General features: G+C 46.2%; 2 protein-coding genes and 1 non-coding gene across 4 annotated transcripts in view; all 3 read left to right on the forward strand.

Annotated features, from left to right (window-relative positions):
- Positions 1-1,976: 1,976 nt before the first annotated feature.
- Positions 1,977-5,880, forward strand: LOC138829857 (large ribosomal subunit protein uL10). Its single transcript, XM_070026416.1, has 8 exons — positions 1,977-2,019; positions 2,291-2,392; positions 3,221-3,396; positions 3,503-3,590; positions 3,692-3,838; positions 3,936-4,121; positions 5,204-5,344; positions 5,651-5,880. Exons 2-8 carry the CDS (start codon positions 2,339-2,341, stop codon positions 5,810-5,812), a joined length of 954 nt encoding a protein of 317 aa, XP_069882517.1. The 5' UTR covers positions 1,977-2,019; positions 2,291-2,338; the 3' UTR covers positions 5,813-5,880.
- A 2,506-nt stretch (positions 5,881-8,386) lies between these two features.
- Positions 8,387-16,438, forward strand: part of LOC138829858 (stalled ribosome sensor GCN1) — a 65,508-nt gene continuing 57,456 nt past the window's right edge. For both annotated transcript variants that reach the window (XM_070026417.1, XM_070026418.1), the window contains exons 1-3: positions 8,387-8,421; positions 14,272-14,374; positions 15,981-16,044. In XM_070026417.1, coding sequence (XP_069882518.1) covers positions 8,404-8,421; positions 14,272-14,374; positions 15,981-16,044 — 185 coding nt within the window. In that variant the 5' untranslated portion in view covers positions 8,387-8,403. The remainder of the gene's footprint in view (positions 8,422-14,271; positions 14,375-15,980; positions 16,045-16,438) is intronic.
- LOC138829871 (U6 spliceosomal RNA) lies at positions 10,758-10,864 on the forward strand. The gene has a single exon (XR_011372759.1). It is a non-coding gene; the product is annotated as a U6 spliceosomal RNA (small nuclear RNA).

A 16,438-nucleotide genomic window follows, 5' to 3' on the forward strand; every position in this document is an offset into this window, starting at 1 on the left:
GCCCAAGCACTGTCCCTCAGCATTTCAGTTCAATGCTGAAACCACTTGGGCCACAGTGCCACTTCCAGTTTTCTGGTGATTTATTGGAGATAAGAGTTTCACAGACTTTCCTGCCAGGGCTGGCTTTGAACTGCAATCCTCAGATCTCAGCCTCCTGAGTTGCTAGGATTACAGGAATGAGCTACTGGCACCCGGCTCTAGTTATTTATTTTTTTATATAAAGCTTCTAGAGTGATTTTGATATATAGTTGGATATGGGAACTGTGATGTGAAAAGATGGCATCATGAATGAGTGTTTCAAAAAGATAACAAAGTCAGATGCAGGCCTCTACCCTTAGATCATCCTTGTTGGGCAAAAGTTTTCAGAAACACAACTGGGTACTGGGTTCCACATACAGTTATAACCAACTCTTGGTTGCATGTGGTCTAGATAACACTGGGAATTTACTTGGATCAGGTGTAAAGGATAGATAGAGATAGGGAGATACACCCCTTAATCTTAGGATCTTTCATTTGAGCAATATTTATTGAGCTATGGTGACACATATAAAGAGGCCAAAGAAGGAGGATCACAAGTCAGCTTCAACTACACAGAGAGATATCGTCTCAAAGCAAGGGCTGGAATGTGGCTAGTGGTAGAGTGCTTGTCTAGCATGCATGAAGCCCTGGGATTGATTCCTCAGTACCACATAAACAGAAAAAAGCCAGAAGTGGTGCTGTGCTCAAGTAGTAGAGTGCTAGCCTTGAGCAAAAGCAGCTCAGGAACAGTGCTCAGCTGCTGAGTTCAAGCCCCCAAACTGGCAAAAAAAAAAAAAAAAAAAAAAAAAAAAAAGCAAGCTAAGAATTTGTGGTTCATGCCTCTAATTCTAGCTACTCAGGAGGCTGGGATTTGAGGATCACACTTGGAAGCTAGCCTGGGTAGGAAAGTCTGTGAGACTCTTACCTCTCAATAAATCACCAAAAAGCCAGAAGTGGATTTATAGCTCAAGTAGTAGAGAGCTAGCCTTGAGCAAAAAAGCTCGGGGACATGCAAAGGCCTTGAGTTCAAGCCCCTGGACTGGCAAAGCAGCAACAGATGACAATGACAACGACGACCTCGACGACGATGATGATGATTTTGACAACAGGGCATTAGTGTAAAAGGAGACTGTCTGGAGGAGGGATCAGCAGGAGGGGAGATGGGGAAAGAAAGGATGCAGAGGATTGAAGTACACTACATGCATGCATGTGTATGTTTACATATTTCTCTATATAAACTATATACAGATAAATTAGTCACTCACATACACATATAGATATCTGAAGATAGCATAATAGGGAGTTGAGGGTAGGTCTCATGGGGCAATGGTGGATTAATTGGTGATTAATTGGTGAGTTAATCAGGTGGCTGCGATTATTCTGAAATCCTGGTATGCTCTGGCAAAACAGCAAAAAGAATGATCTGGCTAAAAGGAAATGAGTCAATAGGCAAAGGTAGCGATGAGATAATGGGTATGGAGGACCTTGCAGGCTGTCACCTGAATTTTCAGCCTTGACGGTGAAAGAAATGGGGAGCTTTTGAGAATTGTGAGCCAGAGAGGATTTAGGTTTGAAGGATCTCTCTGTTTTGGGTCGCAAGAGGAACAAACTAGGGGTGACCAAGACCGTGGAAGAAGGCATCCTCCTTCGAGCTGCGTAAATTTGCTAATGTGGCCAGTTCAGCAAAGGAATTCGCACAGCCTTGCAGAATCTACCTGGAAGGCACCTCCAGGCCAGCAGGGGGCAAAGCCCTAAGCAGAGCGCCTTCAACGCCAGACAGCGCCCTCCTTAACCACCCTACTTTAAAGACCGCTTCCTGTTGACCGGAGTGGCAGCGGTAGGAGCCAATCGTTGACGACATTAGTTCGACTTGGCGGGATGGGCGACGGCGCCAGCCAATAGGCATGGACGCCGTCCGTGGCTTCCGATTGGTCTCTGGTTCGCATATAAATAGCTCACGCCGGTGGAAGGCCCTTCTTTCGCCAGGCGTCCTCGTGAGAGGTTTGGCGGCGGGATTCTCCTTGCTGGGCAGTGGTGGCCGGAAGCGTGGCGTCTTTTGGGGGACCAAGGAGGGTGGGATGGGGCGCGGTTTGAGGGTGTGGGGGGCCCGGGGCGCGCGCTCCCTCGTACTCTGGCGGCGGATTGGTCTCCGCATGTGGTGGCTGCTCTAGGCCCAGCCGGCGAGCGCCCGCGCGTGGCCCGCTCCGTGTAGGCCTCGGACGGAGGGACAGGTGTCGGGGTGCCCGAGCCTGAGCTCCTTTTCTCCCCTCAGTGACCTCGTCTTTAAACCCTACGTGGCAATCCCTGACGCACCGTCGTGATGCCCAGGGAAGACAGGGCGACCTGGAAGTCCAACTACTTCCTTAAGATCATCGTAAGTGCGGAGTGGGTTGTGGCCCAACATGGTGCCCCTAGTTTGTATTAGGCCTTTGAGGGCAACTCTGCAATCGCAGCAGTTTTCATAAGTACGCCTCCCTCCTCCTTTCCCTGCTTGACACCATCTTTGGAGAGGCTGAGACAAAAGAGTGACTCATTGTAGAACCTGTCAGGAAAGTAAGTGTTCAATAGCTTCATGGTGGCTTTCCAGGGTTGGTCATAATCAGAAGCACTACTTCTTAGGATTTAGTCTGCCTTGTAAGGTGTGTTTCAATTATCCCACTTCGCATAATTCTGCTTTGGTAGGTTTGAACTTGGGGCCCCATTCTTGAGAGGCACAGTCGCTTAAAGGTTTTTAGGTGAAAAAGTCTTGAATGGCAGAGTAATCAGATACCCCCAACCTAGACTGTACAAATAATGCTTTGCAATACTTTATACCGTATTTCTAGTCCCTTTCCTTGATCAGTTCTTGGGGAGAGTTTATTTTCTACTTGGCAACTACTTTAGTGGATTAGATTTGCCTCATAATTGAAAGTAAATAAGCAACAAAAGTTTACTTGTAGAGATGAAGTCGTCTTTTAATTAGTTCAGGTGACCAAGCCCAGGATTTTGCATATGCTAAGCAAGTGCTCATCCGCTTGTTAATTCCCAGCCAGCAAGTCAGGCTCAGATCCGAAGGCGTTAATAGTTGGGAGGCCCCTGATAGGAAGAACTACCACAATCTTTAGTGTGACTTCAAAGCATAGTGAGGAGCAAGGCAGAAACCAGTGATTGTGTTTACTTTGCTGACATTGCCTCCTTTCTGTTTTCTGGTTTGTTTTTATAGCAACTTCTGGATGATTATCCAAAATGCTTCATTGTGGGAGCAGACAATGTGGGGTCCAAGCAGATGCAGCAGATCCGCATGTCCCTCCGAGGGAAGGCTGTGGTGCTGATGGGCAAGAACACCATGATGCGCAAGGCCATCCGAGGGCACCTGGAAAACAACCCAGCTCTGGAGAAGTCAGTCATTGTCCCCTGGTAGCACTGTCCTCCCTTCCCGAAGCCCTTCTTTTTCCTGGGGAAGAATGGTGCTTTCAGGTGGTGTCCTATAAACTTCTTTTTGCAGACTGCTGCCTCATATCCGCGGGAATGTGGGCTTTGTGTTCACCAAGGAGGACCTTACTGAGATCAGGGACATGCTGCTGGCCAATAAAGTAAGGGGAGAATCAGTTTGGAGAGAGATCTTAGCCTTTAAAACAAAATTGGCCAGTCTCAGCTTGTGTCAGTGGGTAGATTTCTTATTGTCTTCTTTCAGGTACCTGCTGCTGCCCGTGCTGGTGCCATTGCCCCATGTGAAGTCACTGTGCCAGCTCAAAACACTGGTCTGGGGCCCGAGAAGACTTCCTTCTTCCAGGCTCTGGGCATCACCACCAAGATCTCCAGGGGCACCATTGAAATTCTGGTGAGTAGCAAGGCACACAGTGTGTGTGCATGTGTATTTTCTGTAGGCCTGCTAGGTGTTCAGATATTAACTGCTCACTGTTAACCTTGTTCCTCAGAGTGATGTGCAGCTGATAAAGACCGGAGACAAAGTGGGAGCCAGTGAAGCCACGCTGCTGAACATGCTGAACATCTCTCCCTTCTCCTTTGGGCTGATCATCCAGCAGGTGTTTGACAATGGCAGCATCTACAACCCTGAAGTGCTTGACATCACTGAGGATGCTCTGCATTCTCGCTTCCTGGAGGTGCGTGCTGCATGAACTAGCTGTGTGACCAGGCACAGTTCAGTCTATCTACTTCCTTCATATCCTCATGCAGGAATGGCAATTGGAAGGTTGAAGGGTTTAATGAGTGTAAAGCCTTAGAAAAGTTTTGGGCACTGTGTATGTGTTACATTCAGGATCCTACAGTGAGACAGAAGATATGCAGTAGTGACATAGTTGAAGGACACTATGGGGAGTTTATCATACATAATTTACAATGCTAAGTACCTTTTCTTGGAGGGATGAATTGCCCTTTTTTTTCCTGAGACTGTCTTACCTAATTTTACCATTGATATGTTACAATAGAAGATTGTGGTTTCTTTTTTTCTTTTGGTGGCATTGTGGATTGAACTCGAGCCTGAGCTGGCCTTCAACTTGTGATCTTCCTGTCTCTATCTTGAACAGACAAAATTAAACTATATATGAAGTTGCTCCTCCATATCTGACTTCCACAACCTGCACATTTAAGCAAATTAGGATTTGAAAGCAGAAACAAATTTTATGCAAACTTTGTACTGAAATGTAACTTCAGCCATCTTAAAGAAAATATAACTTCAAGTCGGTGCCGGTTGCTTACCCCTGTAATTCTAGCTACTCAGGAGGCTGAGATCTGAGGATTGTGGTTCAAAGCCAGCCCGGGCAGGAAAGACCGTGAGACTCCTATCTCCAATAAACCACCAGAAAACCGGAAGTGGCGCTGTAGCTCAAGTGGTAGAGCGCTCACCTTGAGCTGAAGAGCTGAGGGACAGCGCCCAAGCCCAGAGTTCAAGCCCCGCGACTGACAAAAAAAAAAAAAAAGAATTATAGTGGGTTTGAAGCAAGTGGTATATGGGACACCTTAGGTTTGGAATAAGGGTAATTTTCTAAATTGAGAAGTCTGAATTGGGAGCATTTAGGATAACTATCCTTCAAGACTCAGCTGCTTATAACAATACACATTGAGTTTTTCTTGACGTTTTCTCCAGGTTATCTCACCTAAAATGCAGTCTTTTTAAGTTATATTTTATCTTTAAGAAGTTGTACAAAGGGGTACCATCCAACAAATAAAATGTCTCCTTCTGCAGGGTGTGCGCAACGTAGCCAGTGTCTGTCTGCAGATCGGTTACCCAACTGTGGCCTCCGTGCCTCATTCTATCATCAATGGGTACAAGCGGGTCCTGGCTTTGTCTGTGGAGACTGACTACACTTTCCCACTTGCTGAAAAGGTAAAAAAAAAATCTCACCAGGACCTCAGTGAGCCTGAAAGCAGGGTAAAAGCTTGTGGGGTTAAGTGTCATTCATAATTTACACGAGCAGGTACATTTTTAAGAGCATATTTTAGAGATTTGGGCAGAGTGGGTGTGTACTTCAGAAATAACCAGACTTGAGGGGATACAGAGGTGGGCCTTACATGGCTTCCTTGGGCTACAGATCTTAGCATGCAGTAAAGGCCTCCTGGACTTGGTCATGATGGGAGGGAGGGTTGTAGGTATAGAAGGATGATGACTCCACCACTGACTTCTCTCCTTCAGGTCAAGGCCTTCTTGGCTGATCCATCTGCCTTTGTGGCTGCTGCTCCTGTGGCTGCCACTACCACTGCTGCTCCTGCTGCTGCCGCAGCCCCAGCCAAGGCTGAAGCCAAGGAAGAGTCGGAGGAATCAGATGAGGATATGGGATTTGGTCTTTTTGACTAATTTCCCAGAAGCAGTCAACTCAGATTTATTTGCAAAACAAAATAAAGGCTTACTACTTTCTCTTAAAAGTATTTTGTGGTTAATGGTGCAAGGTGAAAGGTTGGCTTCTATCAGCTAAGTGAAGCTGCTGTTTGAGCAACCTAAGTCTACAGTAGCACACTTACTATCCAAGGGAATATGTTGTGTTAAAATCACCGTTTTGCTGGCCAGAACAGGATTGTGCCAGTTTTTTTTTTTTTTGCCAGCCTTGGGACTTGAACTCAGGGCCTGGGCACTGTGTTTGTTCAAGACTAGCACTTTACTATTTGAGCCACAGTGCTACCTCTGACTTTTTCTGTTTATGTAGTACTGATTAATCAAACCCAGGTCTTTATGTATGCTAAGCAAGCAATCTATCACTAAGCCACCTTCCCAGACTGGCCTCAAATTTGATGGCTTCAACCTGAGTGCTAGGACTACAGATGTGGCGCATCTGGCTACATGTTTGGTACTGGTATGGAGTTACATGGAATATAACTTGTACCTAGAATTTGGATGCATAAAGCGCCAAGATATCAACAGTTAATGTGATAAGTGGTTAAACAGGTGGTGTATTTATATTATGGACAAAGGGATGAATTATATCCCAATCTGGCTACTGCTGTTCCCAATACACTAGAGTATAGCTGTATGGCCAGCCAGCCTCTTCATTAAAATCCTTTGAGTAGATTAATGTCAGTTCATACATGCATTCAACAAGTGAATTCTTAGAGCTGGGTTTTTTGAGCTGGGCTCCCGGTGGCTCACACCTGCAATCCTAGCTACTCAGGAGGATAAGGTCTGAGGATTGTATTTCAAAGCCAGCCTGGGCAAGAAAGTCTGTAAGACTCATCTCCAATTAGCCACCAGAAAACCAGAAGTGGCGCTGTGGCTCAAGTAGTAGAGGGTCGCTTTGGGCTGAAGAATTCAGGGACAGTGCTTAGGCCCGAGTTCAAAACCCAAGACTGACCCCCCCCCAAAAAAAAAACTGGTTTTTTTCAAGTTGGATGGTGGTCTAATCCATGAGTAGTTAGGTGATAACCAGTGTTTAAAGAGTAAACAATACCTGATTGGCTGAGAGGCTAGGCATTTTGTTAAAAATCTTATAAATAGGTATGCACTGATATATTTGTTGTAAATAGAGTTTTGTCAAAGTTGATAGCCAACTAGAGGTCTCATTCTCTAAACCTGTCTAAACTGGGCATCAGTGTCATCTGTAATTTTACCTATTCAGGAGGCTGATATCTAAGATCCAGGTTCAAAGCCAGCCAGGTAAAGCCATCTGTCACCAGCTGTGATACCTTGGTACCTGGTTTCAAACAGCCCTTGTACTTAACTGCCTCAATTTATTACAGCATGTTTTCTGTTAATCTTACTGTGCCTATATAACCTTTGTTAGGTATGGAGAAAAAAAAAATAGTACAATCAGCACTCCATAAACAAAGGTTTCTGCATCCAAATTCAACTGTAGTTACATTCAATGTAACTCTACCAGTACTATAGTAGCCAGGTGTGTTGTGACGCATCTATAATCCTAGCACTCATGATCAAATTTGATGCCAGTCCCTGAGACTTTTTTTTCTGCTAGTCCTGGGGCTTGAATTCAGAATTAAGAGTCTGAGCACTGTCCTTGCTTTTTGTAAGGCTAGCATTATACCACATTGAGCCACAGTACCACTTCCGTTTTTTTCTGTTTATGTGGTACTGAGGAATCAAACTCTGCTTCATGCATAGGCAAGCACTATCAGTAAGAGACATTCCCAGCCCCGAGACTTTGATCTCCAACCAAAGAGCCAGGAGTGGAGCTGTGTGATTCCAGCGCCAGCCTTGAGCAGAAAAGGCTGAGGCAAAGAAATGTGAGGTCCCAAGTTCAAACCCTAGTACTGGCATAAATAAAAAATAAGCGGCAGTCTACAGAGTAAAATTCAGACAATTAAGTATAAAATTCAGGATCTGGAGGTTCTTTCTTGGCTCTGGTCTCGGCCTCCCACCTAGATCTGTAACTGAACCTGCAGGCCTGAGCCTCCCAGGGCAGGCTTCCCAGGCCTCTTCCACCTTTCCTGTCTTCAGACCACTTCTTCCTTTACCTCGGCCATAAAGCAACACTAAGCTGTTGTTGGGTCGTGGGGTTTGAAGGTTTTGAACTCTGGGCCTGTCCCTCACTTCCAGCTTGCTCTCTCTTGTGTGATGCTGAGGAATCGAACCGGGGGCCTCAGGCATGCAAGGCAAGCGCTCTACCACGGAGCCACCTTCCCAGCCCCACAAAGCAGTTGCTAAGAAGGCTTAAGAAGCTCTGGCGACAGTGTCCAGGCTGGGCCTGCGGCCAGGGTGGTCTCCCACGTGGCAGTCCTCTGGACCTCCACGCCCTAGCGGCCAAGCTGGGAAGGGCCTAGGCTCGGCCGCACGGTTCTAAGGCCGCGACTGCGGCGGGTCACCTTCCCGCCCGGGGGCGCCGGGCCCAGGCTGGGGCTCCGGCAGCGAGTTTGGCCTCGCCCTGACGCGTGGGCCGCCCCGCCCCCCCGGCGGTGACCCGGAAACACTCCGGAAACAGTTCCGGGGTCAGCGCCGGCAGGATGGCGGCCGACACGCAGGTGAGGCGGGCTTGCTGCGGGGCCAACGCGGCCAGCGACTGGGCGCGGACGGCGGCGGTTGGGTCCGACCGCTCGGCCTAGGGGTGGCAGGAGGGGCGCGGGCAGTGGCGGCCGCGAAGCGTCCGGGTGAGGGTTCCCTCAGCCCCGCTTCTCACGGCTCCCGGCTCGGGCCGGACGGCGCGGACCGGCCCCGGGCTGGCCGAGCCGGGGCCGCGGGCTGGGGCAGCCGGAGCCCCGCGGGGCCTTCCTCGGCCCCGGCCTTGCAGAAGTGAACTTTCGGAACTCCTGTTTCTTCCTTCCAAAGCCTTCTGGCTCCGTGACAAGTCTTCCTCAAACTTTGTATTCGGGAAAGTAAAAAAAACAAAAAACAAAAGAAAAAAAAATCGAGAACCTACGATACCGTGGAGGGACTTCAGAGTGAAGTCTTTGGAAGCTGCACACATGGGGCTTTGAGTCTCTGGCTCGTCCGTTTGGATGAATTTTTTTTTTCTTAAATCCAATCCATAACTTCATCCCGTCAAGCCTGAGTCCTTTCATCTACGAAGTGACATGGAGATCAATCCCTATTTTATAGTGGGGCTGTGGAGATTCAGTGAGATAAAACGTATTAGATCCAGGGTTAGAGAAAAAGAACTGCCCACACCTACCCAGAGTCTTGACACCATTGAGTGTTCACACCTGTGGGTACCTCGAAGTTGAGGAAAGGTCATGGGGAAACCATTTTCCCTCATCTGGGCATCGCTTGTAGCAATATGTTAGGGTGGAAAGACATTACAGCAAAGAGACCGATGTCCAAAGGACAGCTTTGGTCTTCAGACGAAGGAGATGAATTTGTATTTGTAGATCCTCAGGTGAAAAGGACTATGTTCTGAACATTCAGAAGGCATTTGATGAGACTGTCCCCCCAAGGCCAGAGCTGGGGATTAGCTTCAAGTTGTGTTTATGCTGAATCCTAGGAAGAAGAGTGTCTTTGTCTGTGGGTGTTTTTTAAGGGCTTAGGGGAAATAGCATTCTAAATTCATACTCAAGCATAAAAGAAGCATCTTTACAGCTGTCTCTTGTCCATTATGGTAGTCACCAGCAGTGTGGCTGTTAAAGATATAGCCTTAAATCTCACCAACTTGACTGATCCTCTGAAAGATCCTGTGTGTATGTGTATATGTATGAGGGCTTAAGGCTAGTGCTCTATTAGTTGAGCCATAGCTCCGCTTGCAGCTTTTTTTTTGATGGTCAGTAAGGGTCTCAGGGACTTTCCTGCCTGGGCTAGCTTTGAATTGGGAATCTCAGATCTCAGCCTCCTGAGTAGCTAGGATTATAGATGTGAGCCACCAGAGCCCCACTAGGATTACAGGTGTGAGCCACCAGAGCACAGTTAATGCCTCACATATGCTCTCTCCCCCTTTGTCCCCCTCTCCCCCCCTTCTCCCCCCTTCTTCCTTCTTTCCCCCCCTCTCCCTCCCTCCCCCTCTCCCTCCCTCCCCCTCTCCTTCCTTCCTTCCTTCCTTCCTTCCTTCCTTCCTTCCTTCCTTCCTTCCTTCCTTCCTTCCCGAGCACCACAAAAACAAAAATTAAAAAACAATAATAAAGGACTGGAAGAGTTAGACAATAGCAGCAAACTTTTGGTAGCTGGAAAGTGATAAGTTGTAAGAATTTAGCAGACATAGTCAAGTGCCTTTGCCTCTAGCTTCTTAAGAGGTCAGGACCTAGAGGATTGAAGTTTGAAGCCAGCTCAGGTAGAAAAGTTAGTGAGACTCCCATCTTCAGTTAGCAAAATGTCAGACTAAAGGCTTGGCTTAAGTGGTAGGGCTCAAGCTGTGAGAAAGAAAGCCGAGTTTGAGACCCTGAAGTCAAACTCTAGTTCTGAAAACAACAACAAAAAACTTAGCAGATTTAACTAAGTAAATTCTAATTGGTTAGGAAAGCTAAGTCCCAATCAAAATACATTGCAGAATATTTGAAAGATGGGGGTGATGATAGCAGCTAACCTCAAAGATGGGGGTGAATGGGGAGGGGCTAGATTAAGGAAGATTGGTTGAAGCCTGGTTTGGAGATAGTTGGATTCCCAGCTCTCTTAACATGCTGGCAAAAGATAAATATGTTTTTCCTCTGGTGACTAAAGCAGAGAATCTCTGTGCATATCCAAGGAAATTGTCAAATAATTCAAACAAACTCCAACTAAAGAATGTGTTTCTAGGCCTAGTTTTTAGCATGATGGATAAGAATAGGCTGATAACAAACATTATTATGAACTTTTAGAGGCCTGAAACAAAGAGAAGACCCAAAACCTTCCAGAGAGAAAAATCAGATCTCATCTAAGGGATCAAAAATCAGCATTGGTGCTCACTTCTGCAGCACATATGCTAAAATTGGAATGGTACAGAGAAAATTAGCATGGCCCCTGTGCAAGGATGACATGCAAATTCATGACGTGTTCCATATTTTTCTTTCTTTCTTTTTTTTTTTTTTTTGTCAGTCCTGGGGCTTGAACTCTGGGCCTGGGCGCTGTCCCTCAGCTCTTCAGCTCAAGGCGAGCACTCTACCACTTAAGCTACAGCGCCACTTCCAGTTTCCTGGTGGTTTATTGGAGATAGGAGTCTCACGGTCTCTCCTGCCCAGGCTGGCTTTGAACCGCGATCCTCAGATCTCAGCCTCCTGAGTAGCTAGGATTACAGGCATGAGCCACCAGCGCCCGGCTCCATATTTTTCTTACTCATGTAACTGTAAACCCACTATGCAGCATCTTTACAATAAAATTAAATTAAAAAAAAATCAGAATTGTCCAGGCATTGCATGCCTGTAATCCTAGCATGTGGAAAGTTAAGACAGGAGGTTTTTGAGTCTCAAGTTTGAGGCCAGACTGGGCTGCAGAGCAAGTTCCTAAGCAATCTGATATACATCCAGTGAGATCCAGTCTCAAACATCACAGTGGCCATCGACTTTAGAACCACAACTGAAAATTAGAACTCAGTGTAGGAATGCTTCGGTCTAGAATTCTGAGACTATATAAACTTATGAATAGAATATTTTCAGACTTGTAAAGACAACCCCAGATGGAGGTACAGTTTATCTAAACACAAGAAAGAGAAAAATTTTAAGAGTGAACTCCCTTCATTTGGATTATCCACCTGATTTGCACAGAAAGAAAACAGATTTATTGGCTTAACTGATCTGTATTGAAATTTAGGCACATAACCAAAGGTTTGATTTGAATTATTCATAAGAAGAGATAAAAGAAGGCAAATTGGATGAGATGGAAAGGGGAAATTATTTAATTCTCTCTTTTTGTCAGTTGAGGGGCTTGCACTCTGGGCCTGGGCACTGTCCTTAGCTAGCTCTTCAGCTCAAGGCCAGTGCACTACCAATTGATCCACAGTGCCACTTGTGGTTTTATGGTGGTTTATTGGAGATAACAGTCTCACGGACTTTCCTGCCTGGGCTGTCTTTGAACTGCTATCCTCAGATCTCAGCCTCCTGAGTGGCTAGGATTACAGGTGTGAGCCACCGGCACCCAGCTTTAATTCTCTCTTTTGGGGAGCAGTTATTAAGGGAAACAAATGCTGAGAAGGATGAGACATTTCTATTACTAGATGGAAGTTGAATACTATTTACATGTGATATAAACACAGACTATCTAACTGGCCCACATTATGAAACAGAACTGCTCTTGTGGGGCAGTGGGGTCAGAGAAGGAAAGGTAAAATGGCAGTTAGTCATTATTACCACAAACACTTGATCTCTGTTTTTATAGGTAGGGAGTTTAACTACTGGAAAATCAGACCCAACCCAAGAGGTTGCTCCTGAGAATGAGGGTAAACGATGTGTGTGTGTGTGTGTGTGTGTGTGTGTGTGTGTGTGTGTGTGTGTGTGTGTGTGTGTGTGTGTGTGTGTGTGTGTGTGTGTGTGTGTGTGTGTGTGTGTGTGTGTGTGTGCGCGCGCGCGCGCGTGTGTGTGTGCGCGCGTGCGTGTGTGAGCGCGCGTGTGTGCATGCGTGTACATGTGTCAGTCCTGGGGCTTGAACTTATGGCCTAGGCACTGTGTATGAGCTCTTATGCTCAAGGCTCTACCACTTAAGTCACAGCTCTACTTCTGGCCTTTTTAATGGGTAATTGGACATAAGAGTCTTATGAACTTTCCTTCTCAGGCTGGCTTTGAACTGTGATTCTCAGATCTCAGCCTCCTGAGTAGCTAGGATCACAGGAATGAACCACGGGTGCCCAGCTGAGCGATGGGTCTGTCTGTAACAGCAAACCTCCCAACTCTTTGTCTTTGCCTCTTGAATTGTATACATCTATGACTATAAAAAACTAAGGTCATTTTAAAGTAAATAAATTTTTCTTTAGAAGTTTGGAATTGGTTTCTTTATCACAAATAACCATAGCAGAGATTTAAGCATAAAGGATAGGCAGCATGATTTTATTTCTCAGAAACCTTGACTTATGCTACTAATTAGGTCTGTCTGTGAAATTCCTCAAGTAAAAGTTGACTGCATCAGTGTGCTGGTTAGATGAGTTTTAGTGTGTCCTGCTCTAACTGCTCCTGTGGTCTTCAGCTCGTCCACTTTGTAGTTCTTACAGTATTGCTCAGGACCAAATTTTTCGAGGTTTCTGGGGACATTTGCCCACTGCTTCTTGGGTCTTATGTTTATGGCTTTGAGTGGGGAACTGCAGCTGTGCTAACTGATGGTTGTTGAAGGCTAATTACTTGTCAGCATTATTCTATAGACCTACTTGGTTTCAAGTTTAGTTTAAAAAATGCAGGTGCTGTGGCTCTCAGTTCCAATCTGAGCAATGACTTCTCTTGGAGGAAGGCCCTTCACTCCTCTAAGTTGGGACTACTGATACTTCCCTTGCAGCCTTTGTAGTATTAGTAGCCACCTAATTGGCTGGAGATGAGAGTAAGTGATATTCATTCATTTCATGAATCTCTGTATGGTAATATTATCTGTACTAGATAGATTAAGAAATGGAAGATTAGGCCATCAACTCCATTTCCACCCTAGTAAGAGGCAGAACTGGGATTTAACCCTGAAACCTTTCATTTTTAGGCAGTGTTCTGCTCTAGCAGACTGGCCAGTATACTGGCATCCTCTGTGGGAGGTCAGAATGAGAGAAGGGCAACATGTTGGACATTTGGTAGGCCCTCCCTAGGTTTTAGGAAATTTTGAAAGAAGATATATATTTCTTGTGCCAGACCTGGGTCTTGAACTCAAGGCCTGAGCTCTGTCCCTGAGCTTTTTTTTTTTTGTCGGTCGTGGGGGCTGAACTCTGGGCTTGGGCGCTGTCCCTCAGCTCTTCAAGTCAAGGCTAGTGCCCTACCACTTGAGCCACAGCGCCACTTCTGGCTTTTTTCTGGTTATGTGGTGTTGAGGAATCAAACCCAGGGTCTCATGCATGTCAGGCAAGTGCTCTACTCAAGACTATCACTACCACTTGAGCCATAGCTTTCCTTTTTTTGTTGTTGTTATTTTTTATTTTTATTTTTATTTTTTGGTGTTTAATTGGAGATAAGGGTCGCACAGACCTTCCTGCTTGGGCTGGCTTTGGACTGCAGTCCTCAGATCTCAGCCTCCTGAGTAGTAGAATTATAGGTGTGAGCCACCAGCACCTAACTCCGAAAGGATATCTTCTATTCTGAGCTTTTTGTCTTGCTTCTCTGCCCAAGTTTAAGGTATATTGACTGATTGGGTTAAATAGTACATGTCATCTAGGAGTGGTTTTGCCACCTGCGTTCATCCCCAGATGTCTGGAGAAGATTCAGTTATATGGTTCCTGCATGTGATACTCTCACGAGCGCATGTTCTTGTTGTTTTGTGCTTGGTTGAAAATTTCTCTCTGGGTTTGGTCTTCACAGGTTTCTGAAACACTGAAGCGTTTTGCAGGGAAGGTGACAACAGCCAGCGTGAAAGAAAGGAGAGAGATCCTCAGTGAACTGGGGAGATGTGTTGCTGGAAAAGGTATCTATTTACCATCATGTGCCTTGGATGCTGTTCCATTTTTAAAATAAGTTGTTTTTTTCTTTAGAAATGTATCTTTCGGGCAGGGCGCTGGTGGCTCACGCCTGTAATCCTAGCTACTCAGGAGGCTGAGATCTGAGGATCATGGTTCAAAGCCAGCCCGGGCAGGAGAGACCGTGAGACTCCTATCTCCAATAAACCACCAGAAAACCGGAAGTGGTGCTGTAGCTGAAGTGGTAGAACGCTCGCCTTGAGCTGAAGAGCTGAGGGACAGCGCCCAGGTCCAGAGTTCAAGCCCCACGACCGACCGAAAAAAAAAAAAAGAAATGTATCTTTTGGGGGCTGGGAAGGTGGCTCAATGGTAGAGCACTTGCCTTGCATGCATGAGGCCCTGGGTTCAATTTCTCAGCACCACATAAGCAAAAAGAAAGGCCGTAAGTGGCGCTGTGTCTCCAGTGGTAGAGCGCTAGCCTTGAGCTGAAGAGCTGAGGGACAGCTCTGAGGGACAGGCCCCAAGACCGGACCCCCCCAAAAAAAAAAGAAAAAAAAAGAAACGTATCTTTCCCCCTTCTCTGTACAACTTCTGCCTTCACTTTCTGTTTCTTTCCTCTAAAGTACATTGAAACTGTTGAAATGTTTGGGCTAATGGGGAGTTTATACATGCAGGATCTAAAGCTGTTGGTAGTTTTTGCCTTTTTTTTTTTTTGGTTGGTTTACCTCAAGCTTTTTTTTTCTTGTCGGTCATGGGACTTGAACTCTGGGCCTGGGCCCTGTCCCTGAGCTCTTCAGCTCAAGGTGAGCGCTTTATCACTTGAGCTATAGTGCCACTTCTGGTTTTCTGGTGGTTTATTGGAGGTAGGAATCTCATGGACTTTCCTGCCAGCCTGGCTTTGAACTTCGATCCTCAAATCTCAGTCTCCTGAGTAGCTAGGATTACAGGATGAACCACCAGCACCTGGCAACCTCAAGCTTTTGTTTTTTTTTGGTTGTAGAGCCTGAACTTGGGCCTAGGCCTGTCCCTCAGCTCTTCAGCTCAAGCCTAGCACTCTACCACTTGAGCCATAGCACCCTTCCAGCTTTTTCTGCTTATTTGGTGCTAAGGAATGGAACCCAGGGCCTCATGCATGCAAGGCAAGCACTCTACCACTGAGCCACCTTCCCAGCCCATCTCAAGCCTTTTTTGTACCAAGATCATAGGACATTACTGCTTTTTTCTTCTAGGATTTTATCTCAAAGATATTAGGCATGCCAGAAAGTCCAGTGGCCAGATTACTGTCTGGCTTAATCAGGTGCTCACCTTGTTGTTGTTATTGCTTTTGGTTGGTCAGGGGGCTTGAACTCTGGGCTTGGGTGCTGTCTCTGCGCTCTTCAGTTCAAGGCGAGCACTCTACCGTTTGAGCCACAGTGCCACTTCCATCACTTCTGGGTTTCTGATGTTTAATTAGAGATAACAGTCTCACAAACTTTCCTGGACTTTCCTGCCCAGGCTGGCTTTGAACATCAATCCTCCAATCTTAGCCTCCTGTGTAGCTAGGATTATAGGCATGAGCCACTGGGTATCAGGCTCACCTCATTGTTTTTACTGACCAGTCTCTCTTGATTTCAGATCTGCCAGAGGGAGCAGTGAAAGGGCTCTGCAAGTTATTCTGTTTGACTTTGCATCGATACAGGTAAATCCCAACTGAGAGGCCCAGTGTCTGGAATATAGTATCCGTGTCTAGGTACTGGGTTCTGGGCAAGTTAAATCTATAGAATGAGGATACCATTATTTATCTCATACATGGTTGTTAGTAAACATATATGTACCATAAATATAGGTGCTGCCCTTACACTATTTATTTATTGGTCTGCTGTGGGGCTTGAACTCAGGGCCTGGATGCTGTCCTTGAGCTCTTTTGCTGAAGGCTAGTGCTCTACTATTTTGTGCCATAGTGCCACTTATTTTTTTTTGGGGGGGGGGGAGTGGTTAGTTTGAGATAAGAACCTCAGATTTTGCTGCCTAGCCTGGCTTTGAACCATGATTCTCAGATCTCAGCCTCCTGAGTAGTTAGAATTACATGAGTG

This window comes from Dipodomys merriami, unplaced genomic scaffold, assembly GCF_024711535.1.
Source record: "Dipodomys merriami isolate MVZ:Mamm:240054 unplaced genomic scaffold, mDipMer1.0.p SCAF_177, whole genome shotgun sequence".
Classification (NCBI taxonomy): domain Eukaryota; kingdom Metazoa; phylum Chordata; class Mammalia; order Rodentia; family Heteromyidae; genus Dipodomys; species Dipodomys merriami.

Bases quoted from the DNA above. Each gene is read 5' to 3' on its own strand.
- LOC138829857 (XM_070026416.1), top strand. From the start codon at position 2,339: ATGCCCAGGGAAGACAGGGCGACCTGGAAGTCCAACTACTTCCTTAAG. The intron at 3,591-3,691 runs GTAAGGGGAGAA...GTCTTCTTTCAG, and splicing joins ACATGCTGCTGGCCAATAAA to GTACCTGCTGCTGCCCGTGC. The intron at 3,839-3,935 runs GTGAGTAGCAAG...CTTGTTCCTCAG, and splicing joins GGGGCACCATTGAAATTCTG to AGTGATGTGCAGCTGATAAA.